Source organism: Natator depressus, chromosome 10 (assembly GCF_965152275.1).
Source record: "Natator depressus isolate rNatDep1 chromosome 10, rNatDep2.hap1, whole genome shotgun sequence".
Lineage (NCBI taxonomy): Eukaryota > Metazoa > Chordata > Testudines > Cheloniidae > Natator > Natator depressus.
In genome coordinates, this window is record NC_134243.1 from 33,470,338 (window position 1) to 33,493,162 (window position 22,825).

General features: G+C 51.9%; 1 protein-coding gene across 3 annotated transcripts in view; it reads right to left on the reverse strand.

Moving 5' to 3' along the window:
* Window positions 1-254: 254 nt before the first annotated feature.
* TFAP4 (transcription factor AP-4) overlaps window positions 255-22,825 on the reverse strand; it is a 32,827-nt gene continuing 10,256 nt past the window's right edge. Inside the window, exons 3-7 of one of the 3 annotated variants that reach the window (XM_074964671.1) lie at window positions 20,910-21,008; window positions 19,042-19,212; window positions 14,990-15,073; window positions 1,586-1,744; window positions 255-511 (exon numbers count right to left, since the gene is read on the reverse strand). In XM_074964671.1, coding sequence (XP_074820772.1) covers window positions 317-511; window positions 1,586-1,744; window positions 14,990-15,073; window positions 19,042-19,212; window positions 20,910-21,008 — 708 coding nt within the window. In that variant the 3' untranslated portion in view covers window positions 255-316. Of the gene's footprint in view, window positions 512-1,585; window positions 1,745-14,935; window positions 15,074-19,041; window positions 19,213-20,909; window positions 21,009-22,825 lie in introns of all 3 variants that reach the window. The other 2 variants (XM_074964670.1, XM_074964672.1) reach the window with 2 other exon arrangements.

Below are 22,825 nucleotides of genomic sequence, written 5' to 3' on the forward strand. Positions count from 1 at the left end.
CAGTTACCCGAACTCCCAAACAGTTCATCTGAGTTCAGATCCTGGGTTCCAGTTTTGGCCCATCTCTAGTTAAAAACAGCCCCCCACCCTCCCCCAGTGCTGGTTCATTGACACAGCACCCCCTCCCACCCCCTGGTTTGCTTTCAACTGCAGCATGAACTTTCAGTGTGTCTGGTTCTAGCACTCCGATTTACAGTATTGAAAAAGGTCATAAAAGAGACCCAAATCGCATTGTATTTTTTAAAAATTTCAGCATATTCTCTGACATTCCCCTCCCCCAGTCCCACCCCTTTCCCTGCTGCTGGCTGGGGGGGTGTCAGGGCAGCTCCCCTTCCCCTGAGGGATCTTCCTTGCTCTGATCCATGGAGTCACTGTCATCCCCCTCTGTGTCGGAGGCGGTGTCGGAATTGGAGGGCTCCAGGCACGCCCGGACGGGCGTCACGATGACCGCACGCCTCTGCTCCTCCTCCTGCAGCTGCTTTTCCTGCGTCCCTTCAATGTGCTGAATTGCCTGCCAAGGGGAAGGAACAGTGAGGGGAGTGGAGAGGGAACCCTGGCCACGGGGGCTTACATCCCTGGGGGAGGCAGGGAGGAGAGCATCAGGAGAAGAACCGACCCAGTTATGCCTGTTTATCCCCTGGTGCCCGTGTTCTCCAGAGGAGTCTCCTCCAGAAAGGCTGCTGTCACTCTCCTCCCCTGCTAGTTCTGGGCTGGGTCTCCAAAGTTAGCCACTACTCTGCTTTGCAGTGCCAGCGATCTAGCCCCATCCTTGGACACCTTTGATGGAGACATACTGCATCCCGGGTCAGACACATGCCACCACAGTCTGGTTCCAACCTCCCCTGAAAAACTGAACCATGCTGGGGAGTGGCTGGGATATCCAGCCTGCACAGTGCACAGCAGCCCTTGGCTACCCCCCAGCACTCAGCATCACATTGGCTGCTCACCGGACACAGCTGGGTTTGCAGACCCTTGTAGGGTACGTAATTATGCTGCGATCATGCGGTGTGACTGCAGCTCGTGCACACGTACCCAAGCTACCTTTGATCTAGCTCGCTCGATTACTGGAGCAGGGAAGCTGCAGTGGCACGGACCATACTTTAGCAGCTAATCCGGGCTGAAGCCCATGCTGCTTGAGCCAGCTGGATTAAAGCTGTCAGGTATACCTCCAACTGCAGCAATCATGCCTCCGACTGCAGGGCAGACCTCCTGAGACAGCCTAGAAGAGAACTAGAAGTGCTGCTTCTCTCCTGGAAGCGTCACTGCTCTCCCAGGGCCCAGTACAGGTGGGATGCTGCCCACACATCCGGGGTGGGAACAGCAAGGTCTGACGCTGTTCAGACGGCTCTCTCCTAAGCAACCCCATCTCCAAGCCTGAGCCCATGGGAGTCTCAGCCACAAGCACCACTGAGGTTCACTCAGTGTTGGGGTTATGGGGAGAAGCCCAGACATTCCCCCAGGGGCCCCCAAATTCTCCCCACCAAGAACAATCCTGGCCTTGGAAGGTGCCCTGTCCTGAATTCTCCCCTTCTGACAGATACCCCCAGTTCTTCCTACTCCCTCCCTCCCAGATTTGCTCCTGTACCTGAACAATGGTGTCCAGGTTTTGCCTGGACGTAGAGACCGTGTTGATTACAGAGGATGGGCCCATGGTTACCACGGTGACGTGATGGGAAGGAGGTGGTGCTGGTACAATCACAGTGGGATGATGGGTGGGTGCTGGGGGACCGTGTGCTGGCAGGAGCTGGGGAGAGAAAGAAAGACGCCATTGAGTATGGAAGCTGCCCAGCAATGCCTTCAGCACAGATAAATCCAGTGCCCATGAGCTCCAGGGCACAGGAAGCAGGAGGAGCTCCCTGAAGGGGACAGGTCACAGCAGCCCAACAAAGGGAATGGAGCCAACACGTGGGCTCCATGCCCAGGAAACACTCAGTCGACAGCCAACATTGTGGGAGGAGCCTGCCATACACACCCCTCCCCTCCCCCCTTCACAAGAGCCACCAACCCCTCGCCCTTGAGTAGGAGCTCAGCCATAAGCTGCCTGTGGACTGAGCCAAGTGAACAGCTCTGGCAAGTCCCCAGAGGGCACAGCTGGGGTCTCCAACCAGGCACTCTGCTGGCCGCCCACCAGTTCTCTGGCTACACCAGCCTGCACTAGATAAGGAGGACATTGCAATGCCAACCAGTCTGTCAACTCCGCCGTACTCCAGAGCAGGGTAGCTGCCCTCTGGATGCCTCCAGGGACAATCCAACCACCTGCAACCTAAAGTCAAACCCTTAGAGCACTAACACACCATCACCAGCCCCTCCACACACAACACAAATCTACGTACCCTCTCCCCAACCACCCAACAGCCTTAGGGAAGGAGCAGAGGCTGGGCTGGCAGGGTGCCTGAAGGGTCACAAATCTGGACTCTGCTGGCAACCCCCGACACTTCCAAAAATAAGAAGGTTATGGGATCATACAGCTGGGATGGCAGAAGAATTGATAAACTGGGGCAGGCAAATGATGCAAGCAGACCTGCCAATGCCCCTCAATCCCGACCCACAGCCCCTTCCCTTCCAGTCCACATGGCGCCAAATCAGAGAGGTGGCTTTGGGAGCCAGGTGAGATACTCTGCTGGTATTAGAGATGAGATCCGAGTCCAGGTATTTGGAGACAAAAAAAGCAAAGACAAAAAAAAAAGGTAATTCACTACACTCCCAGCCAGGGGAGAGGGCTGAAATGAGTCCATAACACTTTCATTCCCTTGAACCCTTTGGAGACTGAGGAAACGTCTGACCCCACACACCCTTCTCAGGGCTTGCAAAGCTGGCAGCCTCAGAAATCCAGGGTGCTACCGCAGTAGGTTTGGCTGATCTCAGACCTTTATGGTGGGCCATGCCCATGCTATCCCCACCACCTAGTCTAGGGAGTCCAGAATTGTAGAGGCAAAGCCCAGCCTTCACACAGATTCTAACCTTTTGCATGGCTAAGAGCACCTTGAGAACCTCACCGAGACAAGCCAATCAGCTGGGCTGAAGCTCGTCACCAATTTCCCCTAAATACCAAACTATTATGTTCAGATTTCAGAACCATTTCCATCCCAGCCCTCCAGTGCTGGCTCTTGGGTACTGAAGCCCATGGGCACAGGGAGTGCTCTTGTTTGAGGCACTAACCAGCCTGCATAGGTATTGACACCAAGCCCATTGCTCTAAGACAGAGGTTCTCAAACTGGGGGTCTGGACCCCTCAGGGGGTTGCGAGGTTATTAGGGGGGAGGGTCACAAGCTGTCAGCCTCCACCTCAAACCCCGCTTTGCCTCCCAGCATTTCTAATGGTGTTAAATATAAATTAAAAACACTTTACAATAGAAGGGGGTGGGAGGGGTGTCACACTCAGAGGCTTGCTGTATGAAAGGGGTCACCCGTACAAAAGTTTGAGAACCACTGCTCTAGGATCACACTTTCCTCCCAGCTGAGCCTGCCCCTCTGCTGAGGGCTCACTGCCCCCTGTGGGCACAAAGGAGTGGCATGGTCCAGCCCCTGTCCCAGGGGTCGGCAGCCTTTCAGAAGTGGTGTGCCAAGTCTTCATTTATTCACTCTAATTTAAGGTTTTGCGTGCCAGTAATACATTTTAATGTTTTTAGAAGGTCTCTTTCTAAAAGTCTATAATATATAACTAAACTATTGTTGTATGTAAAGTAAATAAGGTTTTTCAAAATGTTTAAGAAGCTTCATTTAAAATTAAATTAAAATGCAGAGCCCCCTGGACCGGTGGCCAGGACCCGGGCAGTGTGAGCGTCACTGAAAATCAACTCGCATGCCGCCTTTGGCACGCGTGCCATAGGTTGCCTACCCCTGCCCAATCCATTCCTTTGGGTAGAGGATCTGTAATAAAATCAGTGCTGCTTACCAATGCATCAGCCTAAGCTAACACCCAATGAGACTGAAAGGGGTGGTGGGAGAGTTACTTCCCCCAGCTACTATTTCAGGCTGGCTGCAGACTCAGGAATTTCTGCATTGGTTCATGTCTGGACATTTATCTTCAGAAGCACAAGGGCCAGAAACTTCCATTAAAAAGTAAGCTTCAATTCTGCCACACGTGAATGTGTACTGCAACCAGAAATCCAGCAAGCTAGACAGATCCAGCACTGCTTCCCAGCTGGCTTCCAGCAGCACCAGGCTGAGGAGAGATGAGGAAAGGACATGGAGAGACCACCTCAAAGGAGAGGAGTTACTTCTGGACAGTGCCCTCGCATAGCTGTGCTGATCCCTTCCTTCCCAGCAATGGCTCTCTCAGATCCCCACTGCAGGAGAGCAGCCAGCAATGACCTCTGCTGAGAGGGGTCGAGAAGCCCTGCCAGGTGAAAAGTGACCAAACCTCAGCCCCAGAAAGCAGCATCCGCTTTGCTGCAGCATTTGACAGCAGCCCCTGCTAAATTTTAGAAAACACCTGATGAGCTGCCATCATGCTAAGCAAGTCATCTCAAGATGGCCTGTCACAGGAATAGACACAGACTCTTACCCACTTCGCCTTCGGGACAACATAGTTTGACTCAGATTTTTCTCCAGAGGCCACAGATCAAACTGGTTTGACTTTCCACACTGCATAGTTCTGAGCAGTAGCTACCAGCTCTTAACCCTCAAGGTGCACAAATTCCAACACACCCCAGCCCAAGGCTGGCTTTGGGGGAAGACAGCCAGCAGCGACTGACCGAAATCAAAGGCCATAATGAAAGTCCAACACGGTTTGTCCAAAGTTGGGATGAGGCCCAACCACTACCCTGTCTTTGGGGGATGTCAGAGGAGGGGAATTGGTCAGCAAGCATTTCAGCTCCAAACCCTTCAGAGTGAGGGGCACAGACAGGGAGATGCCCAAGGCCATTTGGATAACCCCACGTTCATGCCCCAACTGGCTCCTGAGTGAAGGGTAAAGTTCGCAAGAACGTCTAATGGTTTCACTAGGGGAGGGGCAAACTGGGAGGTCTCTTTCACAGAAACACAGGAGGCAGGAATAGCAACCAAGGAAGCTTTTTGGGTTGTCAAAGCTAACCCTGGCAACTGCAGAGAGAGGAGAAGTCCGAAACAGACAAAGTCAAGGCCTTGACCTTGAGCATCTAGCTCCATTTGGTACTTTCCTAACAGGCAGCTTTCTGGAATCTAACAGCACTCCCCTGATCTCTTGAGATAAGCACAGGTCCCCCTGACCTCAGAGACCCAACAGGCTGCAAGGTCTGGATGCACTACCCAGCTGGGATAAGAAATCTTGACTTGAGGAAGAGGGAGGAGTGAATGGATGGCATTTGGACAGAGCCATAAGCTCTGAGAATGGAAAGCCAGTTCTGCTGCACCCATGCTGGGGCAGTGACAATCACTCTGGCTCTGTCCTGACAAGTCTTACTCGATATTTGGGAAGGAGAGGAACAGGAAAGTTTAAGCTAGCATAAAAGGGATCCAATCCACACTGGGGATCACTGCCTGCTCTCAGGTGGGTCTTGGGATGCTTGTTCTGATGAGTAGCAAACAAGTTCACCTCCTGGTGACCCCACCTGCAGATACAAGACAAGCCCCAGAGTCTGAGTGACTGCTCATGATGAGCAACGCTTTAGGACTCATGTCATTGGCAATGGTGGGTTGAAGTGCTCTCAGGCTAGACTGGAAGTATCCTCCTCATCACCTGACGAGCAGGACGCTCCTGCAAGATGTTCTGTGGCAGCATCCTCTAGAGTCGAGAGCCTCCGAGACACCGAAGGGGAACGATCACGTCCACGTGGTGAGTGCTTGGTGGGCACACCAGGCTGTCACCCTGCAGCCATGACACTGGGAAAGGGGGGTTGTGCAGGCTGCCAGGCCTAGGACTCAGATCTTACACCGGACCACCTACCCTGCGTGTGGCTAGCTCACTGTCCTGGATGACATCCTAGAGGAAGGCAACTAGAGCCTTTCCGGAATCTACGGTGACTCCCAGGAAGGTCAAGCCCAAGTTGGGACCATGGTGGATTTGTCTGTCTCAGATCTGCAGAGAGAGCAAGTCTCCCCCAGGGCATGGACACCACCGCTGTTAGAGTATGGATAAGCAGGGTAAAGGTGTATGTAGAACATTTCACTTTGAGCTCTATAAGTGCCTTACATTGACAGGCAAGTAGCATTACCCCAAACTAACGCAGATGTGAAGTGATTTGCCCAAGGGAGCAGGTGAATGGCAGAGTATGGTATGGAACCCAAGTCTACTGACTCCCACTCCAGGGCCATATCCACTGATTGACGCTGCCTTTTCACAAGCTAGTCTTCCAGATACCCCTGCAGGTCTTGACAACACAAAGAGGCTGCATCTACAGCCAAGTGCTTGAACACCCTGCGGATGGCAGCCCAAAGGCACCCCCGGGTGTTGGTAGTTACACACTGTGAATCTGAGGGGCTTCCTGTACTTTTGCCTTGAGATATGGAAATAAAATAACTGAGGCTTAGGGCCCTCCCTCTACCAGTCCTGAGAGCAGGGGTTACACTCCCCAGAAAAACCAAGCAGGATTGGATTTCCCTTGGGTATTTGTCCTATGCATTGAGGTCTAGAATAGGGTGCAGGCCTCAGTTTCGTTTGCAAATAAGGATACTGGGACTCAAGCCGTTTCTCTGCTCGGGTTCCTGTACTCCTTTTATGGCTCCCACTTTCCAATGGGCCAAGATCTCCTCTTGGAGCAGTTTCATGTAACTGGGATCCTTGAACAGGGCAAGAGGGCTTGGCTATTAGCATGGCTTCCCGCATTCCATGAGCGCTAGGAACCAGCAGTCTGAAGAAATGGCTTGCCATGCCTGAAAATATTGGGAATGGTCCGCAAAGGGAGGGGTAAAACAAAGCATGAGGACTCAGTGTTCCAGGACTGGTTTGAAGTCCTCTAGTGCCACCAGGAGCTGAGGCCAAAGAGCAAGACTTGTCTTTTGATTGGATCAGAAGAGCTTCCTAAATGGTCTGGGCCTCTGCAGGCAGCCAGCTCCTGAAGAGGACTGCTGTTAGGTGTCCCTTATGGAATCTAACTGAAGATTTCCTGTGGAAAACAGAGACTCAAGCCCAGGGATGCACCCATGGACTTTCATCTTTCCCAAGACCACATCTGCCTCTGAGCTGAAGAGATCTGTGCTTTCACAAGGTCAGTTCATAGCTTATACCGGAGCTGCAGTAGAATGACCAAAAATCCTGAGCCAGGAACATGTGCTGAGAGAGACATCCAGATACACCAAAGACAGACCTGAGGGAAGCAGACACCTCCTGGAACATCTCCAGAAAATAAAGTCACTTAACCAGTAACTGCAGCTCTCCAAGACTTGCACCTCAGCATTCACTCATGGGATGGCACCCAGTGTCTGAGCTTCTGGAATGGGATTTTTTTGACCTCAGGAAACGTACTGCTCAAGGGGCAGCTTTGGACCAGAAAGAGAGAATTTATCTGGCCATAACTGCCTCATAACTGGCTGCTCTCAGAGTCCAGGCAGATGAAGGATCAATCTCGCTTCCAAACACATCCACTCACTTGGACACTGATGACGACTCCTCCTGTTCTAGACTTTCCATTTGCAGCAGCAGCCACAAGTTAGCCCCGAGGTTGGATGCTGGAAAAGAAAAGAAAAGCCGGCCTCCCTTAGAATCTAGCCTGAAGGAGGAAGACATTTCCCATGCGACAGAAGCGGAGGTAAGGGTTCCAGACCCTTTTAGTCCCCTCCAAAGGAATGCCTGTGGCCAGCGAGGGCTGTTCTCTCTTTTTGGCCTGGAGCTCCAAGACATCAAAGGCCTGAGTGGCTTCCCGGGGTTGGCTGTTAGAGGAACGGCACTCTGCCCAGCAGATCCTGAAATACCATGACAGCTCCAAAGGCTGGAGGAAGCAGTCGAGTCAGTCCCATCTTGAGAGGAGTCAAGAGGATGCCTTCAAGGACTCTCTCTCCAGAGGCCTTTCCTCCTCTGCAAGAGAAAGTGGCTCCCTAAAAGCACCACCACTTACTCCAGGGACTCAGGAGGCAGCTGCAGTAGAGTGATCCCCATAGGAACCTTTATTATCTTAGGAGGAGACCTCAGCTTCACTCCTTGTAGAAGAGGCCTGTCATAACCCTACAGCTAAGGGTAGCCTAGAATTCCTCCTTACCTGTAAAGGGTTAAGAAGTTCAAATAACCTGGTTGGCACATGACCAAAAGGACCAATGGGGGAAGAAGACACTTTCAAATCTTGGCGGGGCAGGGGAGAAGAAAGGCTTTGTGTGTGTTCTCTTGGGAAGCAGAGAAGCATCAGGTCAGAAAACTCCTTCTCCTATAAATCATTTTTTCCATTGCTGGAGGGAGGTTTATTCCTGGTTTTTGTAACTTTGAAACTAAGCCTAGAGGAAGTTCTGTTGTGTTTTTGAATTTGTTACCCTATAAAGTTATTTTCCATCCTGATTTTACAGAGATGATTTTTACCTTTTTTTTTTTTTTTAAATAAAATCCTTCTTTTAAGAACCTGACTGATTCTCTATTGTCCTAAGAACCAGGGGTTTGGGTCTGTGATGACTTTGTAACCAATTGGTTAGGACATTATTCTCAAGCCTCCCCAGGAAAGGGAGTGTAAGGGCTTGGGGGGATATTTTGGGGGAATAGGAACTCCAAGTGGTCCTTTCCCTGATTCTTTGTTAAATCACTTGGTGGTGGCAGCGTATCCTCCAAGGGCAAAGAATTTGTGCCTTGGGGAAGTTTTAACCTAAGCTGGTAGAAATAAGCTTAGGGGGTCTTTCATGTGGGTCCCCACATCTGTACCCTAGGGTTCAGAGTGGGGAGGGAACCCTGACAAAGCCAATGCAGAAGGAGAGCAGCATAGGGCTAAGAGGTGCCCAGTGCCATGTGTATTAAATCTCACAAATCCTGGGGCTGTCTAGCGGGACAGCCGAGGCTCCAAAGCCATTCTTGTGCCTGCACAAGGTTCTCCCGAGGCGGAACTACAGCAGAACGGGATGGTGCCTAACTCTTGGAGCCAAGACTGCCATAGTACCGAGCTGAGCAGTGGGGTCTACAGCTCTGATGACACCACCAGTCTGCAGAAGGACTCATCCCCATGGTGCCAGAAGGTGACTGTTCTGGAGAGAACTTCGCAGGAAGCGTTCCAATGGAGCCTGTGGGGGGAGTACGTAGGGGTCAATCCACATCCCTGGATTTTACAAGCACACACTAGATCTGTGACTGGGTGCTGCTGTAACTCTTATCAGATGAAATCTGATGGGCACACCCAGGCAGGTGACCACTTTACTCAGCCAGGACCTGAGGAGCTCTACCCTTGCCAGGAGTCTTAGAATCTGGGAAAGCCAGATCTGATGGCTGGATCTCTGCTGTAGCCCTTTTTTTCAGGGGCCATTCTGAGTTCCTTACAGGCACCTTTCCAGCAGGATGACAACTCCCTACAGCCTAGAATTTTGCATCAGGCTGTGGCACTGAGCAAGGCTTAACACCCACCTCATTTGTGCCTTTTTTAAAGAAGGTCACCCAGATTTATATGCTACTAGAGCAGGTTCTAGATCTGAACCTAAAGGAGCCCAGAAAGATCAAAAGAACAACTTACAGGCTCAGCTGCTGCAAAGAGCCCTCTCCCAAAACGTTAGAGGTGCATATGCCCTTCTGAAGCAGGGAACTTGGTGAAGCAAGACAAAACCATCTGTGCTTGGTGTAAACACAATCTCATATCAGGCCACGCATAAAATCTTGATGACGTGGTCCAAAAACCCCCCACAAAACCCTACAATCTTAAGAGACAGCTTGGACTGAATTGAACATTACAAACTTAATTTTCTACAATTAGATGTAAAGGTTACATGGAGAAGAAAGGGAGAGGTTGCGTTCATGAGCATACCAGCTGTTAGACAGAGGGGAGGGATTGTTGGAGGTATGAGCGTGGCCTATGGAGTACAGGGTTTGCGAGAATTTCATTCACATGCTCTAACTACTGGCTGTTGCTCAGGAGGGCTGTGCACATGTAGGTATTTTAGCATGACACAGTGTTAAAGAAAGGAAGCGTTGCAAATTATAGTCTTTATGGTCACAAAGATTTCAACAAGACTTACCACCTCACTCAGCACTCAATGAACATGCAGGGGTCCAGCAGATCCTTGCCTTGTTCTGTTCATGGTTACACCAATGTAAATCTGGAGTAATTGAACCAAAGGAGTTAGTCCAAATCTACAACGGTGTAACGTGTCCATTAGTGCCTGGGAGTGATGGGGAACAGTGAATGAGGCCACGTGCACTGAGTGAGCCACATTTTTTAAAGAAGTCGTTTTGACAAAGGTTGGACTATTTCTGAAACATGATGAAGGCCTCAGCATTGCTGGCTGTAGCTGAATTTTAAAAATGTAGCATGTTCTCGGGAATACAGAGAGGGTAAGTTAATACAGAAACACTTCAATAGAGTTTTTATTTTTAATAGAAAAGGATGGTGGCGGGGGAGAGAATAAGGTGAAACTTGGCTCCTAAATTTGTATGTTACGTGTAGTTTTACATTCGTATGCAAAAATCAAAACTTCCATTTGTCTGACAGCAGAACTAGAACATATATTTCCTCTGTATCAGACACCCTGTGTGTATTAGTTACATTTTAAAAATACATATTTGTGAATTTCCAGAAATGTACTGGGAATTATCTTTACGTTTTCACAGAGGATAGCAGAGAAGCAGAATTACAAGGGGAGGAACTTTCACTTCCAATACTATCTGTGCAGGGCTCTCACTCCTGCCTCTTCGCGGAAGATTGATGAACTCCTTTGGTTCTTAAGAGCAGTGGAAGGGGGTTAAAGAACAAGTCAGGCTTCCTGCCGGCAGCTATGTGCCACCCACCGCCAAGGTAAAATGATGCCGTCAGACCATTCCAGAAAATTCGTATGAGAAGGCAAAGCTCCCACAAAGAGCAAACAAGTTGATCAATGCACAAAAAAAAGTGTGCCTCAGAAATTCACAAACCCAGGAGTGTGCGAGAGAAGCTAGACCTTTAAAACAGGGAATTTCCATGCATCCATGGGAATCCTGCCGGAGGGCTCTGGAGAAACAGAGTGATAAGGGAAGTGAGTTTTCCCCTCTCTTAGAAGTCATTTGTGCAGGATTCTCACTCTTGGAGAGCAAGCTCTAGGTGTGGCCCAACACGCAGCACAGCTGAAATGAGCAGCAACACCAGGCCATCACCAACAGTGTGATCGGGGAAAGGTGCTGCTCTAGGCTGGTCGGAGCACTAGCTGCACTTGGAGTGAAAGTTCAGCAAGGACCAAAAGAAGCTTGGGGGCGGGGCAAGAACTGGCCAAATGAAGACACACACAAAGTTTGGCTTCCACAGAAGGGAAACTAAACCTTAGTGCCCAGAGACTAAACTGGGATTCCCTTCTTGAGCCCAAACCAAGGTGCAGAGCCCAGTAAACACATGCAGAGCAGGTGACAGCTATGTTACAGAACACCTGTGATGAACAGATCTCTAGGACAGGCTGGAGTGAAGGTATTGCCTCAACCCTTGGCATGGCCTGCTTAATTCAAATCACTTAGGTCCTGGCAATGTGAAAGGCAGAGAGAGACACACTTAGCCACAGTCCTTTCAGTAACAGCACTGCCAGCACATGGGGTTTAAAATGAGGAGACCTTCCTAGAGCTGACAGCAAACTCTAGGGACCTTTTGACATGCGGCGCAGCGCTCCCACATACACCAGATTTTGCAGGACTTTCCCCATTCCAATGATCCAAGCTGCCTGTTCCTCAGGACTGCTGAGACAACAATGTAGTCCTGCAGGGAAATGGGGAGGAGAAGGGAGACTGCCCACCCAAGCGCTCTGTAGCCAAGAAGAAAGTGCATGGAGCTGGGAGCCAGGAGTTCTCTCTCATCTCTAGCGAACTGTTTCGGTGCTCTTCAGAGCCCTTATTACTGAGCGGAGCCTCACTCCTTAACTTAGGAGGCAATCGAGTATCAGCCCCTCATTTTACAATATGGTAACGGATTGCACATGGACCCTTCACGCAAAACTGAGACTAAGCCCAGGTCTCATATGGTAGATCCAAGTCTTCTCTATTCAGCCACCCTGCCTCTCCGAATGAAAGTGCCAAATCTACGGGCTTGGCTTCCTGTAACCATTGCTCTACTAAATCAAAGTCCCCTCCCAGAGCCAGGAATCGGACCAGGAATTCCTGAGCTCCAGCATTTGCTTGCTGCCTAATGTGACGGAGTTCACTCAGAGTGGCACCTCCTGCCAATCATCTCAGGCATTAGCTTTCTCAGCTGGTACGCCTTCTCCTGGTGGTGCCTCTCTCGCCACCTTCTCCACCTACAGACTTGTCTCACTCCTAGACACGCAGTATCCTCTTCACATCTCGGCCGTGTCACCATCTGTTTTCCCCCTGCACCTTCTTCATCCTCTTCGCAGGGCCGCAAGCCCGCAAGTCCCAGTAGCTAGCCGGAGTTACCTCTTAGCTCCTCCAGTCCCTGCCACCAACTGCTCTGTCCAAGGTGCTACCATCCTGCAGCCCACTAGGAACACCATCCTCTCTCCTTGGGCTCCCTGAAGTAACTGACCCAGCTCTGCCCTGCAGCTCTCTTTTATTTAAGCCCGCTGGGCTCTGATTGGCTGCTAGGCTACTTTTAACCTCTTCCTTTCCAGTGTGGCATGAACATCCCATCAAACCTAGCAAAAAATAAAAGAATAGCAAAATGTGCCAACTCCCTGCATCTGGTGGCTGGTCCATAGAGAGGATAAGTTACTCCTTTAGTTCAAATGGTAGAGATCTGTGCTGGGATCCAAAAGTCCATGGTTCAAACCAAGCTGATGGCTCAAGCAGGGAGCCCCAATGGTTGCACATGACTGAATTTGTTAGTCCAGTTCTCTTTAAAACTGGGTTGGATCACACAGCAATGAGCTGTCCTTTAAAGAACTGGTTGGGGAATTAAGCCATTATATCCAATTTGTTATGGCCCATCACAAAACAGGTGTAGCACATTCAGGTATCTGTCACACGTTTCGATGGCCTGTGTCACATTCAGGCAGGTGTGAGCGTAGGAGGGCCTCCCCAAGATGGACATGGAAGCACGCTGGCAGGACAATCCCCTCCTTCAGGAGGAATTGGGAGATCTTCTGGGAGAGCAATCTCCCTTGAAGAGCCTGCAATAAGGCAGACGGAATGAGGGCCGGAAGCTCACTCGCTCTGAATCGAGCTGAAGTCACTGGCAACAGGAGAGTCCCCTTCTGTGTAAGGCAAGCTGACACGGAGCAAGTCCAAGAGGTGCTTCCACAAGCTTTGGCAGGACAGTAATATCCCACTGACACAAAGCACAAGCCCTGCACTAAGCTAATGAGGGACAGCAGCAATGCTGTTTTAACCACACTTGTCTCATCCCACTCAGGCTTTAGTTTGGAGAGGTTACTCCCCAGAGCACTCCAGCCCAGCCTGGAGTTGGACATACAGGTCTCCCCCTAGGGTGCCTCAGGGAGGACTTGCAGACTTGCTCCATGAGTCTTATGTGTTCAGGGTAACATGTGCACACGTGCCTGGCACCCCAGCACGTTGTGTTAGGCTCCAAGGAAGACCCTAATGATGTGACCATCAGGATTGCAGCACTGACAGGGTCATTAATGCCCAAGGAGGGAACAGCGGTCAGATTATGCAGCAACCTTCACTTGGGCACGTCCTGACTTCTGGATGCTTAGCACGCTAGCTTGGTCTGGCCAAACTGGACATTCACAGCCCGCACGATCCATCTGCCTGCTCTTTTCCGTGAGGATTAAGGATATTTCATTTTCCCTGGGCACGGAAAGGCTTTTCTATGGAAAGTTCATGGGGGGGCACAAACATCACATGCTGGGTGGAGTCAGAAGCTCTGAATGGGGGCAGTGGTGTAACATCAGCACTTACTAGGTTAAGAGGCACTGACAGCCCTGACGGAACCGGCTGGCTTGCGGTGGAGCAGGTGCTTTCAGCGCTAGGTTGCTAGTCCAAACACAGACCAGGTCTGTTGTGAGGGCAGCTAGCTCACAGATGTCCTGCGTGAGGAGAGCTATCAGGTCCTCATAGACAGACTTCTGCAAACCAGAACCCAAGAACTGCCCCTGCTTATCCTCAGCATAAGAGCCAAAGACTGAACTGGCAATGAACTCCCCCTATTCCTGGATGGACCCCTCCAGGCAGCACTCAGGGAGATTCTCACCTTCCTGCCAACTATGCTGCACCTGCTAGGGGGACATCACACTCCAGCCAGCAGAGCTGTCCACCCAGCATTAACCAGACCACACCTGGCATGGGCCCAAGCAGAGCCAAAGGTCACGTTCTCTAGGTCTAGCTCTCCCCCCGCAGAGTGGCATTCAGACACAAGATCTGATCCAACATAACCCAGGCCCTCCTCAACATGGTCATTCCCCGGTGGGACCACCACCAGTGGTGAAGAAAGCTTCTTGCTACCCAAGGGAGAGAGAGGTGGACCTATGGAATGTGACCGAGACTTCTGGATGGAGGATTAGAGCAAAAGGACTAAGCTACAAGCTGTGGTTCTCCCACCGCCCCCATAGCCACACTCAGGAGCCAGTCCTTCCCCCAGCAGCAGCTTCAAATGATGCCCTCAGCCTGCAAGCTGGGAAGACAGTTCTCTGCCACGTCGCCCCCTCCCAGCAGGAGAGGTGCGAGAGGGCCATACGCGCTGCGCCCCTTCCCCCTCCCCTGGAGCCGAGAGCATTGCCAACGCCATGCTCTCAGCCCCAGCCAGCCCGAGGATGGAAAGACTCCAAGGTCTTCCTGATGAGAGGTGCATCGTGTCATCGGGCCGCTCCCCCCAACACCCTTGGATTTAAACACCTGCACATGAGGCTGTGGGCAAAACCATCTGAAATCTCCCTGCAGAGGAGCTAAGGACAGGGTCAGCGTTTGGGCCACATGTGATCTCAAGGGGGTTGGGGCGGTGGGAGATGGGAGGCGGGGTCAGCGCACTCACCTGCGTTCGGATCTGCTGCTCACGTTCCAGCTTCTCCTGGTGCAGCAATCTCACCTGTTCCTGCTGCTGCTGGAGCTGCACCTGCTGGGCGATCACCTTGAGCTTCTCAGGGTACATGTGGGCCTCCAAGGAGCGCACCTGCCAGCCAATCAGAGAGAGGAGCCCATACCATTGGGTGTGGAAGAGGAGCACAACCCCACCCTCACACATACATCAACCCTGCTTATCAAGACGGCGCCAAGGCAGTCTGGTGGCTTGGTACTATGGTGGAATCCATTTCAGTGCCAGGGATTCCACGACAGCACATCACGGGTCCTCACACTACCCACCCCCAAAGGCTTCCATGAGGGAGAGCTGCTCATAGAAGCAGCAGCAGCAAGAGAATTCGGCAACTGCTGGGAGCAACCAGCGCCAAATGCCAAAGGATGTTCCTCTGTGGTGAGGCCCCTGCAACCAGTGCCTCAGGTACACGAGGTGGCAGCATGTGGCCGACACACTCCTTAATGCTGCGCTCCTGCAGTGAAGAGGGATGAATGAAGCAAAGAGATAGGAAAGAGCCTGTCTTCCCGACAGTGTGCCTCTGGGAGGAATGCAGTGAGGCTGGGTGTTAGGTGAACACTGCTTGGAGATTTCCAGGGTCCCATAAGGGAAGATATGAGTCAGATGCAGATCTAACATGACTCTGGAGCCTGGGCTCCACTCCTTGGTCAGCACGGATGTCCCCTGCTGGAAGGCTGAGTCTGTTATGTGCAGTCTTGCACAGGATCAAGTCAGGGGACTCCTGAAAAGTTTCTGCTCCACAAACGCAAGGGCCAATTCATTGTCTTCAAACTCCCGTACCAGTGTGATCCACGTGCCATGCTACTGAGAATTCCAGCCATCACTACCACCAGCGCTGGAAGAGACGGGCAACTCCCTCCACTCTGCTTGGCCACCAGGGAAATTATCCACCTGAAACTCCACTCCTCTGAGGAGACCATTGCAACAGGATTGTTGCTCTTTGATCTTAGCATGAGACCAACAGGACTCCCACTGCTCTGAAAGGACTTTCAGCCCCTGGGGCAGCGGTAGTAGGTTGGGGCATGAGCCAGGCCCCCTACCAGTCACGCTCCAGAGGGGATATAAATGCAGCCTTCCAAAAGCTCCAGTCATTTCGTTCAGTTCTGCTGAAGGTGAAGTTCCCATAACAAGTCACGATGATCAGAACCTAAGCACCAACAGCAACACAGTGCAAGCAGAACACCTGGAAAAGAGCCCCCAAATCAGAGGCACTGGGTGGGCAGGTGACAACCCTGTCTGACTGATCCCTTTCACTCTGCTTCTCTGAAGAGAGGGGACTCTCTCCTCCGTAAAGATACCGTCCCACAGGAGGTGCACGCACAATAAGCAGCTCACAGAATGACCAAAAGAAGGAGTACAGCCAATGGAGTGGCAAGAACACGCTGTGCTTTAATATAGACACCTCAGTGGGGTAAGACAGCTCTTCAAAGTCTCAGCTGCTTGGATGTTTTGCACCTGAGAGGAGACAGTAAATTAGAAACAAAAAAAACTTTATACAAAAAGATAGGCAATAAGGGACATCTGCAATGAAAAAAGGACCTCCCTGAGGGCTGAACAACAAGGGGTCCCAGGCCTTGGGACCAGGTTCAGAGGCTGAAATGGCATTCCCTACTGAGAGCAAATCAAGGCAGTGAGGCTCTATATGTGTGGAGAAGAGACTGCAGCACTGTGTTACCGGATTTCTGCAACAGAAACACACTGAGACTGCCCACGGGGACAGCTTTGCCTTGAAACGGCAGCCAAGTTCCAAGCTAGCCGGGCCATGGCACCATGCATCACTCCAGGCACTTCGACGTAGTCATGGCACTGCCAAATGCTGCGAAAACCTGGATGGCTCTTTTAGGGCTTTAGTCCACTCAAGGCAGAAGCCGAAGACCTTTCAGCACAGAACACACGGGGAAAGGCCTCACCAGGGTGGGCGTGAGGAGAGCTGGCAGGCCAATAGGCTGGCATCTGACACCGTCTTGGGGTGGAATCTCAAGAGTCCATAGCACTCACCTGAACCTCCAAGTCTGGCAACCACTAAGGACCTCTGAAGATCAACAGGAAGGTCAAATCAGCTTTCCAAGCACAGCCTTGCCCTACCCTCACTCGGAGCGACCCAAGGGGCAAGCCAGGAGACACACTTGAGAGCACAGGGGTGCAGGACTATGAGCATGGCTGGTCTTCCCCGTAGCGACAACCAACTCCACCACATGGTCTCAGAGTGGGAGGGAGACCCAGCTAGCACCATCTTCTGGGAACAGTTTTTTTTCCCCTCCAGCTCTTGCGAGAGGGTCTGCGTTAGGGGCCTGCCACCCACCCCTCTTTCACCAGCTGAGCCAAAATGAAGTAAATGAGCATGACAACCTGGTCGGAGAGAGTTCCTAGCCCAGGTACTTCACAGTCATGGCCCTTGTGGAATCCCAGACTGGCTTCAGCTCTAAGTCACCCATCTTGAAGAGCTTCAGTAGGAACCAAGAAAGAGCAGAATCCTCACATGAATAGGACGAATTTGGCGTTCCCACAGTGGGAGAGAATTTAGCATCATCTGAGTCCAGAGAGCAGCCTCTGTCAGCCTGGTTCTCTGCCTGCCCTGATGCAGGCAGCTGGAATTATTGAGGGGATTGGGAGAGGAGTTGGGAGGCCTTAGATTTGGAAAGCAGAGATATCAAAATCTCCTGTGCTGGGAGAGCCAACTGCCTCAGCACAAGTGCTCCAACTCCATCTGCTGGGTCCAGGCTAGAGGGATGCTTCTGAGCAGATAAGGAAGGCCTCATTGAAACCTTGCAGGGAACCAGGAGCAATCAGGGTAGGCACCAAGCATGCACCAATACTCAGAATCTGCACTCCTTCTCCCCTTTCAGTGGATGAGTTCTGGAGGGGGAGAAATCTGAAGGCCTTGATGCAAAGCTGCCTGGAACCAGAGCCCTCAGAGAGGGAGCGTCAGCACCTCCATCTTAACTGTGGAGTTTCCACCTCATTTCATGACCTAGAGCTCCGCATCCAGGCTTCAAGCCTGAAGGCCCAAGCGCACCAAGGAACCAGCACTGGGCAGAGCCCGTGGCTTCAATGGGAATGGAGCCGTGTGCTTCACTGGACCGAGTAGTTCACAGCCCAGTCTGCACCATCACGGCGTGCAAGCGCAGAGTTTGGTGCTCCACTATCTTGACTAGCTCAGGGCTGAGTTTTGAGATTTACCCTTTGAAGCACTCTGGGCCAGCCACAGACCGGACTTCCAGGAGTCTCCCTGGGGTGCCTCAAGGAGGGCACTGAGGTGCCCCACATTTCAATGCCAGGAGCAAAAATCGTAGACAACAGCCAACCTGCACATCCTGGCCTAGGGAGACAGCACAGGCATCCATCACAGACACAGCTCTGTCACACAGATGTGACCTGGAGGTAAGGAGCAGCCCTGCTCCGCCTTCCAACACACACCAGTGAAGACGTGGCCCATCAAGAGACATGAGCGTGCCCAGCAAGGCTGAGGCGGATACAGCCAGAGCCCTGATGGGCTACAAGAACATGCTGTGACCACAGAACGTAGGCAACTGACAGGCAAACAATGACAAGGGCAGCAACAGCATGTCAGGGAGCTCCTGAGCCAAGGGGGAAAATGGCTGGAACACGGGGAAGGCAGCACGTATATTCTTCAGGACACGGCACAAAGCGTCCGGCAGAGTGCCAGGATCCCACTCTACCTGCTTACAAATTGTAGTCGCTTCACCAAGACAAAAAGAAATTCCTGGCAGATAGTACTTCAGAGAAATTAGTGTCTCAGCACATCTCATCTGGGTTGATCTGCAATCGTGCACTAGAGGGCGCCACAAGACTGCAGACTGCCTGCACTACCCTGCTGCAAGCACAAGGGGCCAGGAGCACAGACGGCTGCCTCCCTGAGGAGTCAATCTGCTGGTGAGCAGGTGGCACAGGCTGGGTCCTCTCCTCCTCCAGTCACTACCCTGAACAGGCTCCTCAGAGGCTGTCAGCTCCCCCAGACACCCCTGCCTGGAGAGCAGAGCACCCTCCTTGCACCGGCTGGTCTACACCCCCTGCACAGGCCTCACCTGCTCCTCCAGCATCATGCGGACCGAGCGCTCCTTGTCAAGCTGCTGTCGGAGTTCGATCATTTCTCGGCGCAGATCCTCTGCCTTCTCGTCCTCCCAGATGTCCGGCGACCCAATGCCCTCGTCCTTGTCCTCTGCCCGCCGCCGCTTCGGGGAGGAGCCACTGAACTCCTGCCAATAAAACAAAGTCAGAGGCAAAGGGACCAAACAGTGACCACAGGGCCTGTCAACGAATACCCTTCCATCACCACAGGGATCCCAGAGCATGCCACAGATTGCAAAGCAAAGTGCAGCCACCTCTGGAATGGAACACAGCAGCACACAGGAACAGGACAACAGCAAGTGAAGAACCCATATCAGGGTAAACGGAGGGCAGCAGTGGCAATGGTTAGCGTCAGGAGACTGCTTTTCTGTATCCTTCAGCTTCTGAAGGGGGGATAATAACCTTCACCCCGCCCCTTTGTGAAAAAAAGACCTATAGATGAAAAGGGCTAAGTCCCAGCAGTTACTAATTACCCCACTGGCACTTGCCCAGATTGGGGGGTTAAAACTCCTAGTGACACATATTTCAGCAAACAATCTGGTAGAGCAGCTCGGGACACCTCCAGGAGCACAGTGGTTTTCTGGCACAATGCTGGGCTCAGGACCCATGCCCAGGGAAAGTGCTCTCTCCCCTCAGTCACCACCAGCACTTCCTGCTGTGTCCCTGAGCTTGTGTCAGTCTCCCATACAAACTCTGTCCCCAGGCTTGATCCTGCTTCACTTGATAGCCAACAAGATCACAGCCAGGGATGAGCCGCTGACACACTCCAGCCACGCTACAGCCTTCTCGGACAACTCTCCAGAAACGCCCGAGAACTGTAACCCAGCCTGTAAAAGCCATCAATATTTTGGTCACATGTGAACAGATTTATCCAGTTTTAAAACACAGTCAGCTCCCCAGCTAGGGCCCAAGTTCCTGCTACACCGAAATGGAGTAGCAAGGAGTGCAGCACTGTGAATGCCATCCCACCAGTGAGGGGTTAAAACGAGCTCGCCTTTGGCCCTGCCAGAATATTAAAACCCCCGCAAAAGTTAGCTGTGGGCTCATCATGCATTCGCCACTAGTGCTGACAGCTACATGGCTGCAGCCTCTGCCTGCACAGTCCCAGCTAGCTAAGCCAAGGTGCACTGGCACAGCTGTGTGGGGTCCCAGAGCTGGAGAGCAGGGGGGATGCAGGTCAGGAACCCAAACCACACCCTTAAACAGACCAGACCCTTACTTACATAAGCACGGAGCACATTATCAGAGTGGAAAGTCACTGCCAACAAGGCACCTGGAGCAGCCAGTCAGCTTAAGGACATCCTATCCAGTGAGCAACTCCCCATTCACTTTGCCCTCTGCAGGGGCAGGTTACATCAGGTTTGTGCTGCTTCTTGTCAGTTTCCCAGCAAAACAGATGCAGCAAAGCTCTGAGATCTGGATCACGCCAGCACAGGGACAGGTCAAGATGACTGGGATACACAGCCAGGCAGGGAAGAGGCCTATACCCAACTTCACCGTGTCACAAGGATAAGCGGCAGGAAGTCTCCCCTCCCATCCCCGCAGGGTTTCCACTCCTGATCTAGAAGAGTTTGTGGGAGAAGCAGGAGGCCTGACTGGCCACACACCCAGAGAGAGCAGAGTAACTCCACCAGGTGACGCAGAGGGAGACCCAGCGACATTCCATCAGCTAACCAATACCGACCGGGATGGGTGGGGATTACATTGGGCAATACAAATGCTTCTCATGCTTGCTAAGGGGCCTGGGTTATTCTGTGTTTTGGAGCTTTCCTGGCAGAGAGGTAGAAAAGGGGAATAGCGGAGAGAAAAGCAGCAGCTGTACTACCTGGATGAACCGCTTGAGCTGTGTGTTCTGCTGCAGTAACCGAGTCTTCTCCTGCTCCAGGGAGAAGATGTATTCAGCTGTTTGCTGGAGAATCGCCGCCTTGGGAGAACCAGCAAAGAGGGTTAGTGGCACAGGAAGGTCAGTGTGTCGTCACCCCCCCTCTCATGCCCCCCACCCCTCGATATTCCCCCCCAACCAACAAATATAACTGGAGATTTGTTCCTGTACCTCTTCCAAAAAGCATCTGTCAGACAGCTGGAGTCCTTGCACCAAATGGCGACTGGGGGTAGGAGACAAACTGCCACTACTCCCAGATTAACTCTCCTGTCAGTGTAGTAGCTCCCTGTGAAGATGAGCCCCCAGTCATCTGCTTCCCAGGCCCCTAAGCCACAAGTGTTCCCCACTCAACCCCTGACCAGAAAGACTCCTCAGTGCTTGTGAAGTGCTAAAAGGAGCTCCCCCCAGAGAATGAAATGTACCTTGGCCCTCAGTGCGCTGGTGGTAGCCGTGAGCCACCTCCTTCCCCAGCTGGAACCCCAACTTGTTCTGGACCTGCCTTTACACCTGCTCCTAGCACTCTGCCAATGGGCCATGCCAGCACCAGCCTCCTAGACCACCCACAGCACCTCCTGGAAGCCCCAGAGCCTATGCCCCAAAGAGCCAGGGGTTAGCATCTGAGAGTTACTTGGTGGCCTGCGATGCAAGTTGCTTGGTCTCAGCCCAATTCCTAGTGTACAAGTTTCTATGTTACAAAATCTACCAGTGTATGAGACACTAACCGACCCCTTTGATCTCAATCTGAGAAGAACTGAATGAGACTTCAAGTCCCCTCTCCTCCATGGGGAGGGCATTCTCTCCAGGTCAGCTAAGCACAATGGCAGGCCAACATGGCAGATGCCCACCCTGCTGCTGCCCATGCTGCACCAATAAGCAGAGACCTTCACACACACATACCCCCAGGCCCCAAACCACCACCACGTTTCCTTTCTGGAAGCATCATTAACAGCTGCCTAGTTAGCTTGGCAGGAGCAGCATTTACAGCCCTGCATAAGGATGAGAGCAAACATGTGACAAACATTCTCACACCGACGGGATATGTAGGGTGGGCTGCAGGGCTCCATGTAAGTCACAGGAGTCATTTCACAATCCAAAGGGGTTCAATTAATCCTTTTTGAATAGCAGGGCTGTTCAGATGCCTGCAATTTTAAAAGACATTTCAGGTGCAAAAGGAAAGTCATAGCAAGCTGTGGCTCTACACGAGACATTCACAGCAGCATCCATAAATAGCAGCTGCAAAGACCAAAGTTACTAGCACTGTTTGCCACAACTTTATATGCTCCAGAAAGGTCAAGAGGGAACAGAGCAAGCCAGGTAGCCCAGACAACAACATGGGGAACTTTAGCAACACTGAGATCTAGGAGCACCTAAGCCCTGCTGGGCTCCTTGGTCTTATATTAGTAGAAACTAAGTGCTTCAGTGCCTAACTGGCTGTGTGCCTAGGCCGTGATGTGCTTCATCGGAAGCCAGTTTGCTCGCAAGAAGCTGTAAGGGGCTCACTGGCAAAAGAATCCTGTCCTGCAAAGTCCAAGAACTCTTAAAGATAAGAGACTCTGCTCCTTGTCTCCTGCAGCGCTCCTAAGTCTTGCAGGAGATGGGAAAGGGCTCTCAGCTCTCTAGGGTTTAAGATACTTCTAAACCCGCCCCCAAAATGTATGAACTAGTCCTGTCACCACCACCACCACTCCCTGCTCCGGAACTCCTGGGAGGAATTGCTCAGGACAGAAGCAGCGCTCCGGGACCTAGCACCAACGTATGCACACAGAGTGTTCCATGTTTATGCCACCCTGATTGTTTCAATGTCCTGGGTATTTAAGGCACATCACAGGTGCGTGTCCCAGGAATTCCCCACACAGAAC